We start from the raw sequence: 17,006 nt of genomic DNA, 5'->3' as shown, positions 1-17,006 counted from the left end.
AAAAAAAAAAAAAAAAAACGAAAAAACAAAAAACAAATCTATGAGCCTATATGGCCATTCTCATTTGAAACATCACAGTTAGTATGTTAGGGGAAATCCATATTGACTATCCAGAAATTACATGAAACTGTATTTGCATACATTCTATAGATAAACTTCCATTCACCAGAATTGCAAGTGCCTATATTATTATTATTATTACTATTATTATTATTATTTTGGTTTTTTGAGACAAGGTTTCTCTGTATTAGCCCTGGAGCCTTGGCTGTCCTGGAACTCACTCTGTAAACCAGGCTGGCCTCGAACTCAGAAATCCCCACCTCTACCTACCAAGTGCTGGGATTAAAGGCATACGCCACCACTGCCCAGTGCAAGTGCCTTTATTATTTGAGCCATCTTGCCAACCCTTATTTCATTTAGGGAAAAAAAAAGGCAACATTTTTATTTTTTTGAAATAGTTATATTTGGTTTTTTTTATTTGTTTTAAGGTTTTGCACGACAGAATTTCTCTATGTAACAGCTCTACCTGTCTTGGAACTCTCTTTGTAGACCAAGCTGGCCTCCAACTCACAGAGATCCACCTGTCTCTTCTCCCCAATGCTGGGATTAAAGGTGTGTGTACCACCATGCCCAGCAGGGTTTTTTTTCTTGTTTTGTTTGTTTTTTTTTGTTTGTTTGTTTTGGTTTGGTTTTGGTTTTTCCAGACAGGGTTCCATCTTTTTGCTTTTAAAAATAAAGCCCCAGTCATTCTTAGCTAGTCTGAAATTTTCAGCAATTCTCTTGCCTCTGCCTTCCAAGGGCTGGGATTACAGATATGTGCCCCACCACCTGCTTATACTGGTTTCCTTCAACAAAACCCATTCCTGTCATGGGTTCTTCTAATTCTGTAATAAACCAGTACAAAGCAATGTCTTCATGGAGTGACTAGTATGCAAGTCCAGTTTCTCTCATTGTCTTCTCCTTGCTCATATCTTACAGTAAATATGGGAGCCAAGCCCCTCAGTATTTAATAAAAAAAAAAGTGAATATACGTGAAGCAAATATTTTTATTTAAATCAGTTGCCAAATCACAATTTATCCAAAGGAACATAATGCAACATTGTTCTTAAAAGAAGGGGCACAGATATAACACCGACAAACTCCATTATCTATCAAAATACATCTGTAAAGAACAGGACTCGCTTCGATCTGCATATGAATTAGGTCCAGCATACAAGACTACAATCCAAAAAGCAACAACAGGTTCCTTCCGCATTAGGAAACATCTCGTGGCCATACTCATCTGTCCATACTGTTAAGAGATGGGGCTTAATCTGACACCAAGGAGACTTCTTTCCAACCTGGACTGGATTAGGAAAAAAAAAATGTTGTGGAAATATTGGGACATTCTGGATGTTTCAAAATGGAGTTTTTATTTCTGAGCTCACTGTGCATAGGAAAACGACCACTTTCAGAGGACTACAAGCCCACAGATTTAAGCATCAGTAAACTTTAAAAAGACTTGTATCTTCCTGCCAGGAATGTTACTTCTCTGTTCGCTGCAGGTTACAGTTGAGGCTTGGGGCTTCTCAAAGCTTTGCTATGGCTGCACACCCATTATATATTGCATAATACAAAAGGCATGTGCTTAAACATTAGAAAAAAATATACAATAGGTACAGGAGGAGGACTACATAAAACACACATATAAATACATAAAGGAGGATGCTCCAGTTTGAGAAGTGGAACTAGGTATTGCCAACATTGGTTTCAGGTTGAGAAGGCAGGACCTTACATCTGACATACACGGCATCAAGGGGCAACTCAAAGACAGTCTTGAAAGGAGGAAACGTTAGCTGGCTCTAGCTCCCGATGCAGCCTCAGGATTGTCGGGGTGCTCCGCAGGGTTGAAATCATTGGACGGCTCTGCTCTCTGCATCTCAAGGGCTCTGAAATCTTGGTCTCGAGGTCCCAACAGCAGCATTTTGTTCCGTGACTCGTCTTCACATTCTGGTCTTACAAACATACAACGAGCAACTGGAGAAGGAAGAGAGAGGAGAGATAAGAAGCCCCTTTCTTCCCTCATTGTATGGACAATAGAATAACTGCCCAAGAGCTATAGGGATGGAAAGCCCTGGGTATGGGGAGCTCTGGAGACAGGGAGCCCTGGAACACTGGAGTCTAACTGCATTAAAGGAGGAAGGGGGTTGGCTGGACAGCTCAAGTTTACTGTACAAGCCTGGAGACCTCAGTTCGATCCCCCAAAATGTTCTTCTTTGACATCTCGCTCTAATACATATCATGCATAGACACCCCACCCCACCCATATCATGCATGGATGGGTACATACAACAAAACCTTTAAGGTCTGAAAAGATGGTGCAGTGGCACACACACACACATACACACACACAGACAAAGGCACAGTCACAGAGAGACATAGTGGGGAGTAGAGGTGGGGTGGGGAGTCCTTAGAGGTTGATAACTAAGTCATAGTGCTGGCCTACAACGTGCCCTGAATTCCAACCTCAGCACCACACACAGAAGAGAAATGCATCTTATCAGAACCAGACGTGGCGGCTCATGACTCTAATCTACCTACAGGGCAGGCTGAAGGTAGAAACATTATCAGGAGTTCAAGTCCAACCTGGGGCTACACAGTGAGACCCTGCCTCTAAAACACAAATGGGAAAGCGAGGCATGGCAGGATACATACACCTGTAATCCCAGCCCTTGAGAAATGATACATCATTCTCATCTCCCTTAGCTATAAAGCAAGCTCAAGGCTAGCCTGGGCTAAATAAAGCAACCCTCAAGGCCAGCCTGGGCTAAAATGAATCAAAGACTTTCCCTCCAAAAGAGCAGTACATTCTTAACCATTGAGTCACCTCTCCAGGCCCTAAATTAACATGTTAAAAGTTTTGGCTGAGCTGGGTGTGATGGTGCATGGCCTTTAATCCCAGTGGAGGATCAAGAGAGGCAGAGGGCAGCCTGGTCTGCATGGTGAGTTCCAGGACAGCCAGGGCTACATAGTGAGACCCCAGCTCAAAACAGCAGCAGCAGCAGCAAAATTAAGTCATTATTTTCATTATATCAGCAAGACTTGGGATTCTGATGAGACAAAAAATAAAAAGCAAAATTCAAATATCCACCCTAGATCCAACTCTAGTTGATAATTATTTCCAACTGAAGGTTGGTTCTATATAAAATCAGTTATCTGCCATGTGATTGCATAGATGGGGCAGGGAAATAGGGGTGGAGGAGGATCAACCATCCAGAAGGAAGTTTACCTACCAAGCGTCTTAGGATTCTGCCAGGTCTCCCTTTGGCTCTTCTGTCTGGGCCTTGTTCATTTCTTCTTCCTGGACCTCTACTTTCGGGGCATCTCCCTCCTCGGTTAGCTTTGGTCCGTTGGTGTCTGGGGACTCTTTGGTTAGATTTCCAGAGGCATCCACCTCTGCCCGGGCTAAGGTTTGGTTCTGGGGGCCATCAGCAGCATGCTCCTTTTGATCTTTGGATTGAAGAGGCAGCTTCACCACATTTTCTTTGACACTGGCACTTTCAACTGCAAGCATGTTGATCCTTTCTGAAGTCTTGCTCATGCCTTCAGAACTATCAGAAATCGCAAGTCCTTCCTGGGCTGCGGCGCTGAGTGTTTCATCTTGGGCGGAGACTTGACGGCCGCTTTCATCTTTGTCCAGCACCTGTTGTGCTCCCTGGCTGTCAGCCTGCATCCCAGGAACCCGTGTCTGTGAATCCGAAGCGTGAGTCTCGAGGGCTGCTTCTGTACGTGCGAACTGGTCAACGGCTGTCTGGATGACGTTCAGGACTATCTTGCTGCTCTTACTCTCAAAATCCAAGATCTCAGGTTCAGCCTTGAGGACTTTCTCTTTTGCTGTACTCTCCTTGCTGGCAGCATCAGGACCAGCATCTGGCTGGTCATCTTCATCTGATCTCTGTTTCTGGGATGCGCTTATTTCTCCTTGCAGGTCAGGATGCAGGGTGCTTTCAGGAGCGGGAGTTACTATTATTGGGATGGACTCTGCCTGAGACTCAGGCCCCAGGGGCACAGTGTCCTCTCCATGCTGAAGGGTCCCGTGGCCACCCGTCTCTGAGGACTTCTCAGCTGGTAAGATGTGTGCACCTACACACTCCAGACTTTCATCTGTCTCTGAAATTGTGACAGTTTCTACCACCTTTTTCACAGCTTCGGTTGTTTGAGTGACTGGTGTGTCTGAGCTTTGAACTTGAACCTCTGTGCAACCTGCTTTGTCTTGGTCTGGGAGAGCAGAGCTTCCTCCAAGGCTGGCCAGTGCCTTTCCCCTCTCTGAGTGCAGCATGTCAGCAGTCAGGACTGGCTTCGGGTGGGCTCCTTCATGCTCAGGAGTGGCTAGTTCCTGATCATGTTCTTCACTCGCTTGCTCTAGCTCTGTCTCCATTTTCTCCTTTTCAATGTCTGTTCCAATCTCTCTCTCTTCCGGGCTAAGACTCTGCTCTTCAGTACTCTCGTTTTCCTGACATCTAGCCACTTCCGTAGCTTCACCATCACGTGTCACATCAGCAGTCTTTGGACTGTTGGGTCCAGTGTGTACAGACACCTCCTGTTCTTTAACACACAGTCCGTCTTTGACTTTTTCCCCATCACACTGGCCAGCCTCACCCTCCTGACCCACCTCAGTCTTTGCCAGAACTGGCACTACCCCGGCAGCAAGCGCTTGCTGTGTAGGTTCTAGAACATCTCTTCCTGGTTTTTCCTCGTGTTCTTCCTGGGCTGGAAAATTAGGTGGTGTTGAAGGCCCCTCCTTCTGAGCGGGAGCTGCTGCTTCTTCCATCTGTGACTGCCTGACAGCTGCAATGGCTTTACTGCCCTGGCTGTCAACGGTCTCGTCTTGCTGTGTCCCGTCTGGAGTGTCTGAATCTGCTAGGGGAGTACTTCCATTTGTCTCACTGTCTGTCAAGGTTTCGGATGACTCAGGGGCCACAGCCTGTTCCGTCAGCTGCGGGAGCTTGACAGCCTGGCATGTGGTGGTACAGTCTATACCCTCTGTGACTTCAGGAACTTCGAGGCTCTCTGGAATAGCCCGTACAGTCTCAGAGCCCTGTGCAGGATATTTAGCTTCAGCCTCCTGCATGGGTCCTTTCAGCACAACGCCCTTCTCTTTCTCCATAGCCAGCACCTCAGAGTCCTCCTCTACCTCCTCCACCTTCTCCAGCGCTTTTGGCCCTGCTCTCTGCACAGTCTGGGTTGCAGGCACCTGGGACTCCTCTTTCACCTTGTCTGCAACGGCTTGGAGGATGGCCTGCGTCTGGCGCTCCTGTTCTTCTGCATCTAGCATGCCACCCTCTATCTCCTGAACTGGGGTGGCTTCCTCAGTGGTGTCCGGGGAGTCGGTCAGCTGAGAAACGGCAGACACCATGTCTGTGGTCTCTTCCGCCCCTGATGCTTCGGTAACTTCCTCAGCACGGAGTGCCTCTGTGGTTTCTGCGGCTGTCACGGCTTCTGAGGTGAAATCCACCTCACTGGTGACTACGTCATCATGGGTGTCTTTGTCCTCTGGTAAAGTCTGGGTGAGTGCAGGAGCTTCTTCTGCAATGATGTCTTTTTCAGTGGCCTCTTCAACGGGTGGTGTGGCTTCTCCCTTGGAGTGTTCAAGAGGTTCTGTCATGGAAGCGGATATCCACGAAGGAGACCGCTCTTCGGCACTGGTGACTGCCCTGGTCCCATCAATGACTGCGACACTCACAGTGTGAACCAGAGTCTTACTGAGCTCCTCGGACACGTACACAGCCCCCTTCAGCTGGGGCAACTCCACGTTCTCCTGAGCTCGCTGCGCTTCCATCTTCTCCCTTTCTACCGCATCATACTCAGACAGAGGCACAACGGCTGGGACGTCAGGGTCATCCTCATTGATGTCCACTGGCCCTGAGTCTTCAACAGCAGCTTGTTCTTGCTTCCCATCTGCCCTTTTCTTCCGCCGTCCAGGAATAAATTTCTTAATGGAAACCCAAGATTCCTCTTTAGTTGGTTCGATCTCGGAAGCCAACTGCTCTACACCGGAGTCTTCAGTTTTCTCTTCCAGTTTTGACTTGGATTTTTTTCTGGGAGTGACTAATCTTTTAAATGACTCCCAGGTGGAGACGCCCTCCCCTTCAGAAGGGCTTCCAGCTGGCTCGGGCGAGGAACTTCCTTGCGCTTGGTCTTGTTCCTGGGTGCTGGCAGGAACAGCATCTGCTCCAGCTTCTTTGTCTTTGCCAGCCTCCTCCGCTCTGTGACCATCCCCTCCCAGTGTTCTTGGTCCTCCTTCGTCATCTGAAGAGGATGCCTTCCTTGCTCTCTTCTTGGATGATCCAACACAAATCAGTGCCTCCCAAGACACTGAAGTATCCACCCTGCGCTTAGGTTCCTCTGACTTTTGCTCCTCGCCAACGGCTTTGGCTTCGTCTTGCATTTCCGACACGGTGCTCTCCGTGGAGGACAAGGTGGCACTCTTGACCTTGTCCAGCTCTTCTTCCTTGTCGCTCTCAGAAGGTCTTCGAACCCGTTTCTTGGGTGTCACCATCTTTTTGAAGGATGCCCAGGGGGTGATCCCTTCCCTTTTCTTCTCTCCGTCGGAAGCGGCTCCTTCCTCAGCTTCCCCTTCCTGGGGTGTTTCCGAGGACCCTTTCTCCAGACACGTGATCTCCTCAGGCTCTTCAGGGGAAGATGCAGAGCTCTCTCCCTTCTGCTCATCAGCACTCTCTGGGGACTCGGTTTGAATGTGTTGGTATTCTCCTAGCTCCTCATCTCCCCCGCCTCCTCGTTTCCCCTTCTGCTTCTTCCCGGAGAGCTTCTTTAAGCCTGAGCTGCTGAAGAGTTTCTTCAAGGGACTTCCCTGTACCTTGATTCTCTCCTGAGAGGACAGCATCTCCACCTCACTGACAATGCCTTCGGGGTGTTTGGGCAGCATCTTCTCTTCGGGACTTAGATCTGTCAGCTGAGTATGGTCACCTCCAGAGACGCATACTTCTTTGCTCTTCATTAGCTCCTCGACAGGCTCAGCTTCCTGGGGGATCTCCTGGGTGTCAGCCAGTTTCTCAGCGGGCAAGGATTCTCCCGATCCTTCCACCACCACGCCCCCTTCCACTACCACGCCCCCTTCCACCACCACGCCCCTTTCCACCTCTTCTCCTCCTCCCTGCTCTTCCATCCTCTTCTCCACGGTGCTCACGTGGACCTCTGCAACAACTTCTTGGTGGGCTTCTGTCTTCTCGTCAAACACTTCCGTTGCCAAGGGAGCACACTTCTCTGACAATGCCTCCAGGTCACCGACCTGGTCTTCCAGAGGCAACTCCACCTTCTCGTAGTCGGCTGACAACCTGGCCTGGTCTGTGCCTTCGGCAGGCTCCTGCTGCTCCAAGGCTGGGGCTGGCTCTGCCTTTTCTCCTTCTTCCTCGTCTACTTTTTCGGCCTCTTGCTCCTTTCTCTTCTCAGAGGAAGTTTCCAGATCATCCTCCTTTGGTTTCTTGAAGCTGGTCTTCTTGCGCCAGCCGGCCCAACCATGAGTGAAGAATTTCTTGAAGGAAGATGTCGTCTCGTTGCTGACAGGGCTGGTCGGAGATTCTGGGGACTTGATAGGTTCTTTTTCTCGGTTTTCTTCTCCTTCATCTCTGGCTTCTTCTTCATCTCTGGCTTCTTCTTCCTCAGCCGCTTGACCAGGCTCGGCTTGAAGGGGAATTTCTGTGCTGCTCTGTGCTTGCTTCAGGGTACCTTCTTGCTTCTCTGTGGATTGCTTCAGCTCACTTTCTTTGGATGCTGATTCTCCGGCGGTCTCCACACAGGGCTCTTGGTGGTCTCCTGCTCCAACGGAGGCTTCTGCCCCTTCACCTTCATCCTTTTTGACAGTGAGTAGCTGGACACTATCTGACTTTTCATTTTTATCCTTCTTCACCGTGAATTTAAAACCAACAAACTTAAATACCTTCTTGAAGCCGACATCATTAGCCTGGGACTCGGCAGCCTGTGGCATTTCTTCCACATTGCTCTCTGAAGCAGGGATCTGCTCAATAATTTCTGGTGTTTCCTCCTGCTCGTCCTTTGTGATATCTTCAACAACTGTGGAACTGGCTGCCATTTCTTTAGCTCGGTCTTTCTCTTTCACATCTTCTGACTCTCTCTGTCCAACTATTAATGAGGGGAGAGGAGAAAAAGGGAAAAATTACTTTGCTCAGCAAGTGTAACACTCTCATTAACAGTAAGCTAAGGTGGACTGTGGAGGTATTTGTAAATGTTTCATAGATTGGCCGTGGCTACTCCTTTCAAAGGACTATCTAAAACCTCAAGTCCAAAGGCACAACACTTGCCTCTTTACCTTCCCTTGGCTATAGAGAAATTAGTTACATGGACTGGAAAGACACTTCAGTGGTTAACAGTATGTGCTGTTTTTGTAAAGGACCTGGACGTTCAGTTCCAAACCCCTACACGATGGCTGGATCCAACATCCTCTCTGGCCTCTGTGGGCACTGAACACACATGGTACACAGGCGTATATGTGCAAGCAAAACTTATACAAGGAAACAGAAATCTTTTTTTTTTTTTGGGTTTTTCGAGACAGAGTTTCTCTGTATAGCCCTGGCTGTCCTGGAGCTCACTCAGTAGACCAGGCTGACCTTGAACTCAGAAACCCACCTGTCTCTGACCCCCAAGCACTGGGATTAAAGGCATGCGCCACCACTGCCTGGCAGGAAAAGAAATCTTTAAAACAACAACAACAACAACAAAAAAACCTCATGAATAAGTGAGTAGTGATATAAAACAAAATCAGGATTAAAATCACATGACTTTAACTCCAGCATTCAGGAGGCAGAAGCAATAGGTTCAATGAGTTCAATGCCAACTTGGCCAGGAGATTGAGTTCCAGGACAGTTAGGGGGCTACATAGTGAGACCCTACCTCTGAATAAAACACAACCAACAAAACAATGCGCGCGCGCGCGCGCGCGCGCGTGTGTGTGTGTGTGTGTGTGTGTGTGTGTTGTATGTCTGTGGGTCTGTGTACAGGATGACATTGAGGTCTTCCTCGGTCACTCATTTATTTATATTCATTTTTGTACTTTGTGTTGGGGGTTGGGGGGTGAGCGACAGTGTACTCACATACATTTAAAGAAAAAAGAAAAACACCTTTGCCTGCTGAGCCATCTTCTGGCCACCAATTTAGCTGCACTAGACGGCTAGCAAGTCCCGGGGAACCCATCTAGCAAGTTCTGAGGATTCTTCTTGCTTCCACCTCCACAGGCGTTTCCTGTGGTGGGTGTTGGGAGTCAAACTCGGGCCCTCCTACCTTTGTGTTGGTGCTTGACATCAGCCTCAAAAAATGTAATTTTTTAAATAGATTTATTTATTTTACACGGGTACACTGTCACTCTCTTCAGACACACCAGAAGGCGGCATCGGATCCCATTACAGATGGTTGTGAGCCACTGTGTGGTTGCTGGGAATTGAACTCAGGATCTCTGGAAGAGCAGACAGTGCTCTTAACTTCCAAGCCTTCTCTCCAGCCCCAAGAAACTATTTTTACAGAGGAAAAAAGTTTAATAAACAGATGAAACTAAACAGATCACACTTCTAGTGTGATCCACCAAGTGACTCTCTTTAGTTGATTGGTTGGTTAGACCAGACAGACCTTACTTAGCCCAGGCTAGCCTCGAATTTATATGTAGCCAAGAATGATGTTGAATTTGTATTTTCCAGCATCTACCTCCCAGGTGCTGGGACTGCAAGCAAATGCTACCACGTTTATGTCTCTCTTAAAATTTCAGAAGTGCTGGGCGGTGGTGGCACACGCCTTTAATCCCAGCACTTGGGAGGCAGAGGCGGGCGGATTTCTGAGTTTGAGGCCAGCCTGGTCTACAAAGTTGAGTTCCAGGACAGCCAGGGCTATACAGAAAAAAAAAACATACAGGGCTATGTCTCGAAAAAAATTTTTTTTTCCTGAAGTAATGTGGCTAGAAAGGTGGCTCAGGGATTCAGTTCCTAGCACCCATGTTGTGGCTCACAACCATATGTAACCCTAACTCCAGGAGATCTGATAGCCTCAGGTTCCACACATGGTATAAAATAAACACACACACACACACACACACACACACACACACACACATTCGAGCAGGAAAATCACTCACATAAAAAAACTAAAAAAAAAAAAAAAAAAAAATTGGATGTCTAGAACTGTGCTGGCTAATTTTAGGTTAACTTGGCACAATCTATACTCATCTGAAAGAAGGGAACTTCAAGTGAGAGAATGCCTCCTTAAGATACATAGGACACAGAGTGAGTTTCAGGACAGCCAGGGCTACACAGAGAAACCCTGTCTCGAAAAACCAAAAGAAAAAAAAATCCATAGGACATCCTGGACTATACTGGGCTCACTTGGTAGACTAGGCTGGCTTCAAACTCACAGAGATTTGCCTGCCTCTGCCTCCCAAGTGCTGGGATTAAAGGCCTTACTACCACGCCCTGATAGACATTTTCTTAATTAATGACTGATGGGGAGGGCCCAGCGCACTGTGGGTGGTGCCATCCCTCAGCCGGTGGACCTGAGTTCTGTAAGAAAAAAGGCTGAGCAAGCCATGAGGAGAAAGCCAGTGAGCAGCACCCCTCCGTGGCCTCTCCATCAGCTTCTCCCAGAGATTCCTGCCCTGTTTTGAATTCCTGTCCTGACTTCCTTTAATGATGAACAGTGATATGGAAGTGTAAACAGAATAAACCCTTTCCTCCTCAACTTGCTTTTTGGTCATGGTGTTTCATCAAAGCACTAGAAACCCCAACTAAGACAATCACAATATAAATATAGATTATAAAATATATCAATATTGTATTGATAAGTTAGGCTAGGGAGTGTAGCTCTGTGGTAGAACACTTTCCTAGCATGCTCCAGGTTCTGAGTTTGAGTTCCAAACCAAAGAAAATGGTCTGAGGGGTGCCAGGAGGTTTTGTTACTTAGATAACAGGGGCAGGAAGTATTGCCAGCTTGAGGGCCATCCTAGGCAAAGTGGTGAGACCTCATCTCAAAAATAAAAAATAAAGCTGGCCATGGTGATCTATGTCTTTAATCCTAGAGAGGATGAGAGGCAGAGGAGGGAGATTTCTGTGAGTTTCAGGATGACATATGTCTCAAATAAGTAATCTGCATCAATAACAATAATAATAATAATAATAATAATAATAATAATAATAAGGTGGTAGGAATAGTATATATAGTCAAGGATCAAAAGTTGCTAAATTTGTTGAGTGAAAAGTTGTCAGGAAGCAAAGTTTCAGAGTGTTGAAGTCTGCCCCCACAGCAGAGCTCTAGGCATTTTGTTCCAATGCCTGCCAGCTATTTCATATTGTGGTTATAACATCCCTGCCCATCTATGATGCAGAAAAATAACTCGACTCAGAGCAGGGTCATGCTGACCACATGCCCTGTGATGTTCTGTATGCTATAAGGTTTGCTAATCTTAAAGAAATTCCACAACCATAGCTTCACTTAGGACCCATCAAATTAAAGGTCAATGGCTTGAGTCAGAGCCGACCACTAGGCAAACACTTCTAGCATCTGCATATGAGCTCATTGTGGTTTTAGCCTTTGTAGGCTGAATTCTGAGCCACGGCCCTGAGCAATCAGTCTTAGGGTGTACGTTCAATACACCATCCCTGTCTGACTGAGATTGGTATTCCTGTGGTTTGTGGGGTGACTCCTGGACCCCGACAATTGTCACACAGGTGATAATTTCAAAAGAGTCCCTTTACAATGGAGAAGTCCAACAGGTGCCACCACAACTGAGTGATCAGGCCTGACAACCTGGGGGAGTCACTGAGAAAGGCACATGTCCCAACAAATGGAATCCAGTTGTGAGAAATGATCGGCCAGAGGCACAGTATCAAACAGCCTGCCGAGCCGATGCTACAAAAGGCCAAGATCAAGCAGGAAGGACTGCTTGCAAGGAACTTCAGCCAGTTTGTGGAGGCACACACCTTTAATCACAGTGCATGCGAGGCAGAGGCAGGCAGATTTATGACTTCGAGGCCAGCCTGGGCTATACAGAGAAACCCTGTCTCAAAAAACAAAACAAAACAGGAAATTCCATTAAAATTTGCACCCTGATAAAAACAGCACTTATAGTCCAGAAAATACACACAACTATTACAACTATTATTTCTCTATTAAGAATCTAAAGTTAGGGGGCTGGTGAGATGGCTCAGCAGGGAAGAGCACCGACTGCTCTTCGGAAGGTCATGAGTTCAAATCCCAGCAACCACATGGTGGCTCACAACCACCCGAAATGAGATCTGACGTCCTCTTCTGGTGCGTCTGAAGACAGCTACAGTGTACTTACATATAGTAAATAAATAAATCTTTAAAAAAAAAAAAAAAAAAAAAAAAAAAAAAAAAGAATCTAAAGTTAGCCAAGAGTCAGAGGCAGTCAGATCTCTGAATCCAAGGCCTGCCTGGTCTACAGAGCAAGGGCTACACAAAGGAATCCTGTCTTGAAACGAACAAATAAACACTCCCCCAGCCCCCAGAAAAAGAGAAACGAAAAGAAAAAACAAAGATAAAAGAACTTTTTCTTATAAAGCAAAAAGGACCATTACATTAAACACTGAGGTAAATATTCAAAGAGAAATAAAAATTCTGACATGATTCCACTGCTCATGGTGTCTAATCTTTTTCTGCATGCACAACCACTTGTAAGTCGCTGCAGATAGGAATGTCAGTTTGTGTAGCCATTTGGACAGACATCAGTATGACCCAGCTACAGCACTGTTAAGTATGGACAACCCCCCAGGACTCCAGTCAGGACAGCACGCAGACAATTGCTTAGCCGCGGTTACTCTGCGACGCTCACAGGACAGAAACCAGCAAAGACAATGATACCCCTGATCCATGTATGCAAATACCATGAGGAGACCAGTTGTTGTCTGCTAACCTAAAAAATTAATTTAAAAAGTATTATGTCATTAATTTTAAAAGTATCTGAAGGGACTGGAGAGATGGCTCAGTGGTTAAGAGCACTGGATGCTCTTCCAAAGGTCCTGGTTCAATCCTCAGCAATGCCCTCTGACGCCCTCTTCTGGTGCATCTGGAGACAGCTAGTGTATTCATATACATAAAATAAACCTTTAAAAGTATCCGAAATCAGGAAATTGGCTTAAGTTTTCACCCTGGTTCTAAAGTCACGATTCCTGGGTGCTCCTAGTGGGACCTCAAGACTTCCTTATGCACATTTCCATTAACTGTGCCTCTTCTTTGTCTTGTTTGATTTATTCTAAGACAAGGTTGATTGAGCCCAGGCAGGCCTCCAGCTAGAGATGTTAGGATGACCTTGAACTTCTGACTGAGGCTACAGAAATATGCGGCTAAGCCAGTCTATGCAGTGGGGGAGGGGTGAACTCTGTAGTAGGCAAGTCCTAATGTTCAAAAATACTCTAATGCAAGGAGATCGAACCTCCTCTTATTTGTTTCTTGGAAGGTGAGTTATTGTGGACTTATGCTACAAGGTAGAAAAACAAAATCAGTCACTGACAAACTCGTTAACTTTTACTAATAACTGGGAAAAGCATTAAGGAGAGAAGGCCTTACCACAGGCCCAAGGCTAAGACACGCACATCCTTGCCTTCCCTGGGATTATGAAATGCAGAAATTTTCTTTTTTTCTTTTCTTTTTCCAGACAGGGTTTCTCTGTGTAGCCCTGGCTGTCCTGGAACTCACTCTGTAGACCAGGCTTGGCCTCAAACTCAGAAATCCTCCAGCCTCTGCCTCTTCCAAGTACTGGGATTAAAGGCGTGCGCCACCACTGCCCGGCTTAAATTCATTTTTAAAGATTTATTTTTATTTATCTTATGTGTGTCTGTGTGATGAAGGCCTCGTGTGTGTAATTAACACAAAGGCCAAAAGAGAGAGTCAGATCCCTTGGAACTGAGAAGCCAGTTAGGCTCTCTTGAGCAAGCAAATGCTCAACTACAGAGCAGTCTCTCTAGTCTCCATAACAATTAAAAATTTATTTTCCTTAAAAATAAATCTTTTTAAAAATATATCTTTTTGCCGGGCAGTGGTACTTTTGTTTGTTTGTTTGTTTTTTCCCTGAAACAGGGTTTCTTTGTATAGCACTGGCTGTCCTGGAACTCACTCTGTAGACCAGGCTGGCCTCCAACTCAGAAATCTGCCTGCCTCTGCCTCCCAAGTGCTGGGATTAAAGGTGTGTGCCACCACCGCCCAGCCCAATATCTTTTTTTTTTAAAAGATTTTTATTATAAGAGTCCATTGTAGCTGTCTTCAGACACACCAGAAGAGGGCATCAGATGGTTGTAAGCCACCATGTGGTTGCTGGGATCTGAACTCAGAACCTTTGGAAGAGCAGTCAGTGCTCTTAACCGCTGAGCCATGTCTCCAGCCCCAATATATCTTTTTAAAGATAAAAATAAACCATTTGATATTGTTTGAGACCAAGCTAGTTTTGAATTCAGAGATCTGCCTGTCTAAGCCTTCTGAGTACTGGGATTAAAGGCATGCGCCATCACCACTGGGTGGAAAAGACATTAAAAAAATTATTTTATTTTTATGTGTGTGTTCTGCCTGCATGTTATGAATGTACACCACTCTCAGAGGTCAGGAGGAGGACGAATGGTTGTGAGCCACCAGGTGGGTACAGGGAACCAAACAGAGGCCTTCTTCAAGAACAACTGCTTTTAATCACTGAACCACCTCTCCAGGCCCACCCTTTTTCCCTTTACATTCTACACTGGGATGCTTAGAGGTGAGCTACAGGACACAAAACAAACAGGTGCTAGCCAGCTAGCACGACAAAGAAGGCTCTTGACAGATAAGGATGGCCAAGCAATACTCAAGAAACTGCTTTATGTTACTTTTTAAAGAAATGCTTGGGAAGGAAGTGGATGCTGGAGAGATGGCTCAGTAAGTAACTGAGAGCACTGGCTGCTCTTGAAGCCCAGGTTCAATAACTACGTGGGAGCTCACAGCTATCTTGTAACTATGGTTGTAGGAGCTCTGACACCCTCTCAGCAATGCACACACAAAATAAAAATAAATAAATACATACATACATACATACATACATACTTAGGAAGTCTGAGCTGGCCTACTAGTCTACAGTATCCTGTAGTAAATTGTAAGTAAATTTCTTATTATTTAAGAACAATCTTCTAGATGCATCCCCAGCTAATGAACATGGCATTCTTTTCGATTTGCCTATAGGGTTGGTCACTCGCGGTTTTGTCTGCCTCTTCTTGCCTCAACCCCCGACCCGATTCTGTACAGAACTTACAGGGAAGTTCACTTCCAAAAATTCGGCCTCTACTGCATAGTCAAGCTATCAAACATCTGATGGTCCAGGCCTTGAGCTTAGCCTTCGCGACTACCAAGCCTGGTGGCCAAGGCCGTTTAAATCGGGTTCCAACAGGATACAGAAATGTCCTCGCGCGCCCCTACGGCGTACACGCGCATTTGCAAAGCCAGCATCCCGTCCTTGAACCCCCAGAGGATGCCTGGATTCTATTTCTTGGCCATGTGCTGGACACACTGTGATGCATCAGCCCACGCAGAGAGATGCGGTCCACCTCTCCCTAAGCTCCATGGTTGCTCTCTCCAGGCTGGGGAGGGAGTAGAATGACCTCTCCAGTCTTGGATCATTTTCTAGCTCCCTTCCGCCAACCACCTCTGTTATTTTTCCAAGCTGTGGTACTGGAGGCTGTGCCCTCTGTCTGGCAAGAAGTGACATCCACTCTTGAGTTAGGTAGCCTGTGTACTGCCCCTGTGTTAAAATCTATTATGATCTCTCCCCACCCCAACAACTGGAGCAGGGTCTGTTCCTGATCTGTTACCTGCCAGTGGATCCCGTTCCCCTATCTGAGCTGCTCCGCCTTGCCTCAGTGGGAGAGGATGTGCCTAGTCCGGCAGTGACTTGATGTGCCAGGAGATGGGGGACGACCTCGCTCTTCTCAGAGGAAAAGCGTAAGGGAGTGGGCTGTCCGGGAGGGGGGGGGGCAAGAGGAAGGGGCTACTGAGATCGGGATGTAACGTGAATAAATAAGTAAATGGAAAAGGCTCTACTGTGCTCATCTCCGGGTTAGACTGGCACGTGTAGCAAACACATGACCTGCATGGAGGCTTGGCCCGGCTCTCCAAGACTGAGTCGACTTAAGAGTGCAGAGAGCTCAGGGTCGGAAAGCAATGCCCTCTGGCCTGGCCTGCGGTGACTCTCAGGAAGGCAGAAAGGCTGGGAACCCTGTCTAGAGGAAATCTCGATTCCCAGCCGCTGCCACGCTACAGCCGCCAGGGGGCGCACTACTCACAGCATAAGTTACTCCACCAGGGCATGGTGGCTGGTGGCCCGGGACAGCGGCCCGCGAGGCCCGGCCAGCCGCTCCCGGCTGCCCCATCGCGGGGCACCAACCGGCCGCGGGGCAAGCGCCGGCCGCCCAGTTGGAGAGGGGTACCCTTGGGGACGGCTACATGCGTCACAGAGGCCGGACACTGTCGGCCAGGTAACCAAGGCATGCCCCTCCCCCACATCCCGAAGGATCTAGAATCACGTGTGGGGGCCTAACCCCCTAGATCTAGTACAAGAATAGATGAGGGCTTTCTGGCAGTCCCCACGCCGTTTACCACCTATATCTGACTACCTAGTTAACCCTCAAAGTAATGGTCACAGGCGCTCAGGACACATCTCTGTGTGGGTTTGGCTTGGGGTGTAAGTGCTTTAAGTTGATAAAACCCAACTGTAGTGTTGGTATGTTCCAGGGCCAAGTTCTTTCCTATAGCCACATTCGGTCTTAGTGCTTGAAGGTAGAGCCTCCAACTGGTTCAGAAGCCACAGGAACTTCAAAAATTGTCACATAGGGAGAAGGCCCCTACAGGGACTTGGGGGAACAACTTGGCAGCTTATTACAATACTAAACATTTTTTATCCTGCAAGACTGCAAACATGGGCTGGAGAGATGGCTCAGCGGTTAAGAGCACTGACTGCTCTTCCAAAGGTCCTGAGTTCAAAT

General features: G+C 47.1%; 1 protein-coding gene across 5 annotated transcripts in view; it reads right to left on the bottom strand.

The window, feature by feature from the left end:
- Positions 1 to 1,028: 1,028 nt before the first annotated feature.
- Positions 1,029 to 17,006, bottom strand: part of Akap12 (A-kinase anchoring protein 12) — a 96,929-nt gene continuing 80,951 nt past the window's right edge. For 2 of the 5 annotated variants that reach the window (XM_031355140.1, XM_031355142.1), the window contains 2 exons: positions 3,273 to 8,139; positions 1,029 to 2,016 (listed from right to left, as the gene is read on the bottom strand). In XM_031355140.1, the coding sequence (XP_031211000.1) occupies positions 3,281 to 8,139 (4,859 nt within the window). In that variant the 3' untranslated portion in view covers positions 1,029 to 2,016; positions 3,273 to 3,280. Of the gene's footprint in view, positions 2,017 to 3,272; positions 8,140 to 15,280; positions 15,428 to 15,836; positions 16,233 to 16,307; positions 16,528 to 17,006 lie in introns of those variants that run through there. The other 3 variants (XM_031355141.1, XM_031355145.1, XM_031355144.1) reach the window with 3 other exon arrangements.

The sequence above is a fragment of the Mastomys coucha genome, unplaced genomic scaffold, assembly GCF_008632895.1.
Source record: "Mastomys coucha isolate ucsf_1 unplaced genomic scaffold, UCSF_Mcou_1 pScaffold5, whole genome shotgun sequence".
Classification (NCBI taxonomy): Eukaryota; Metazoa; Chordata; class Mammalia; order Rodentia; family Muridae; genus Mastomys; species Mastomys coucha.
This window is presented reverse-complemented; position numbering and strand designations above follow the sequence as displayed.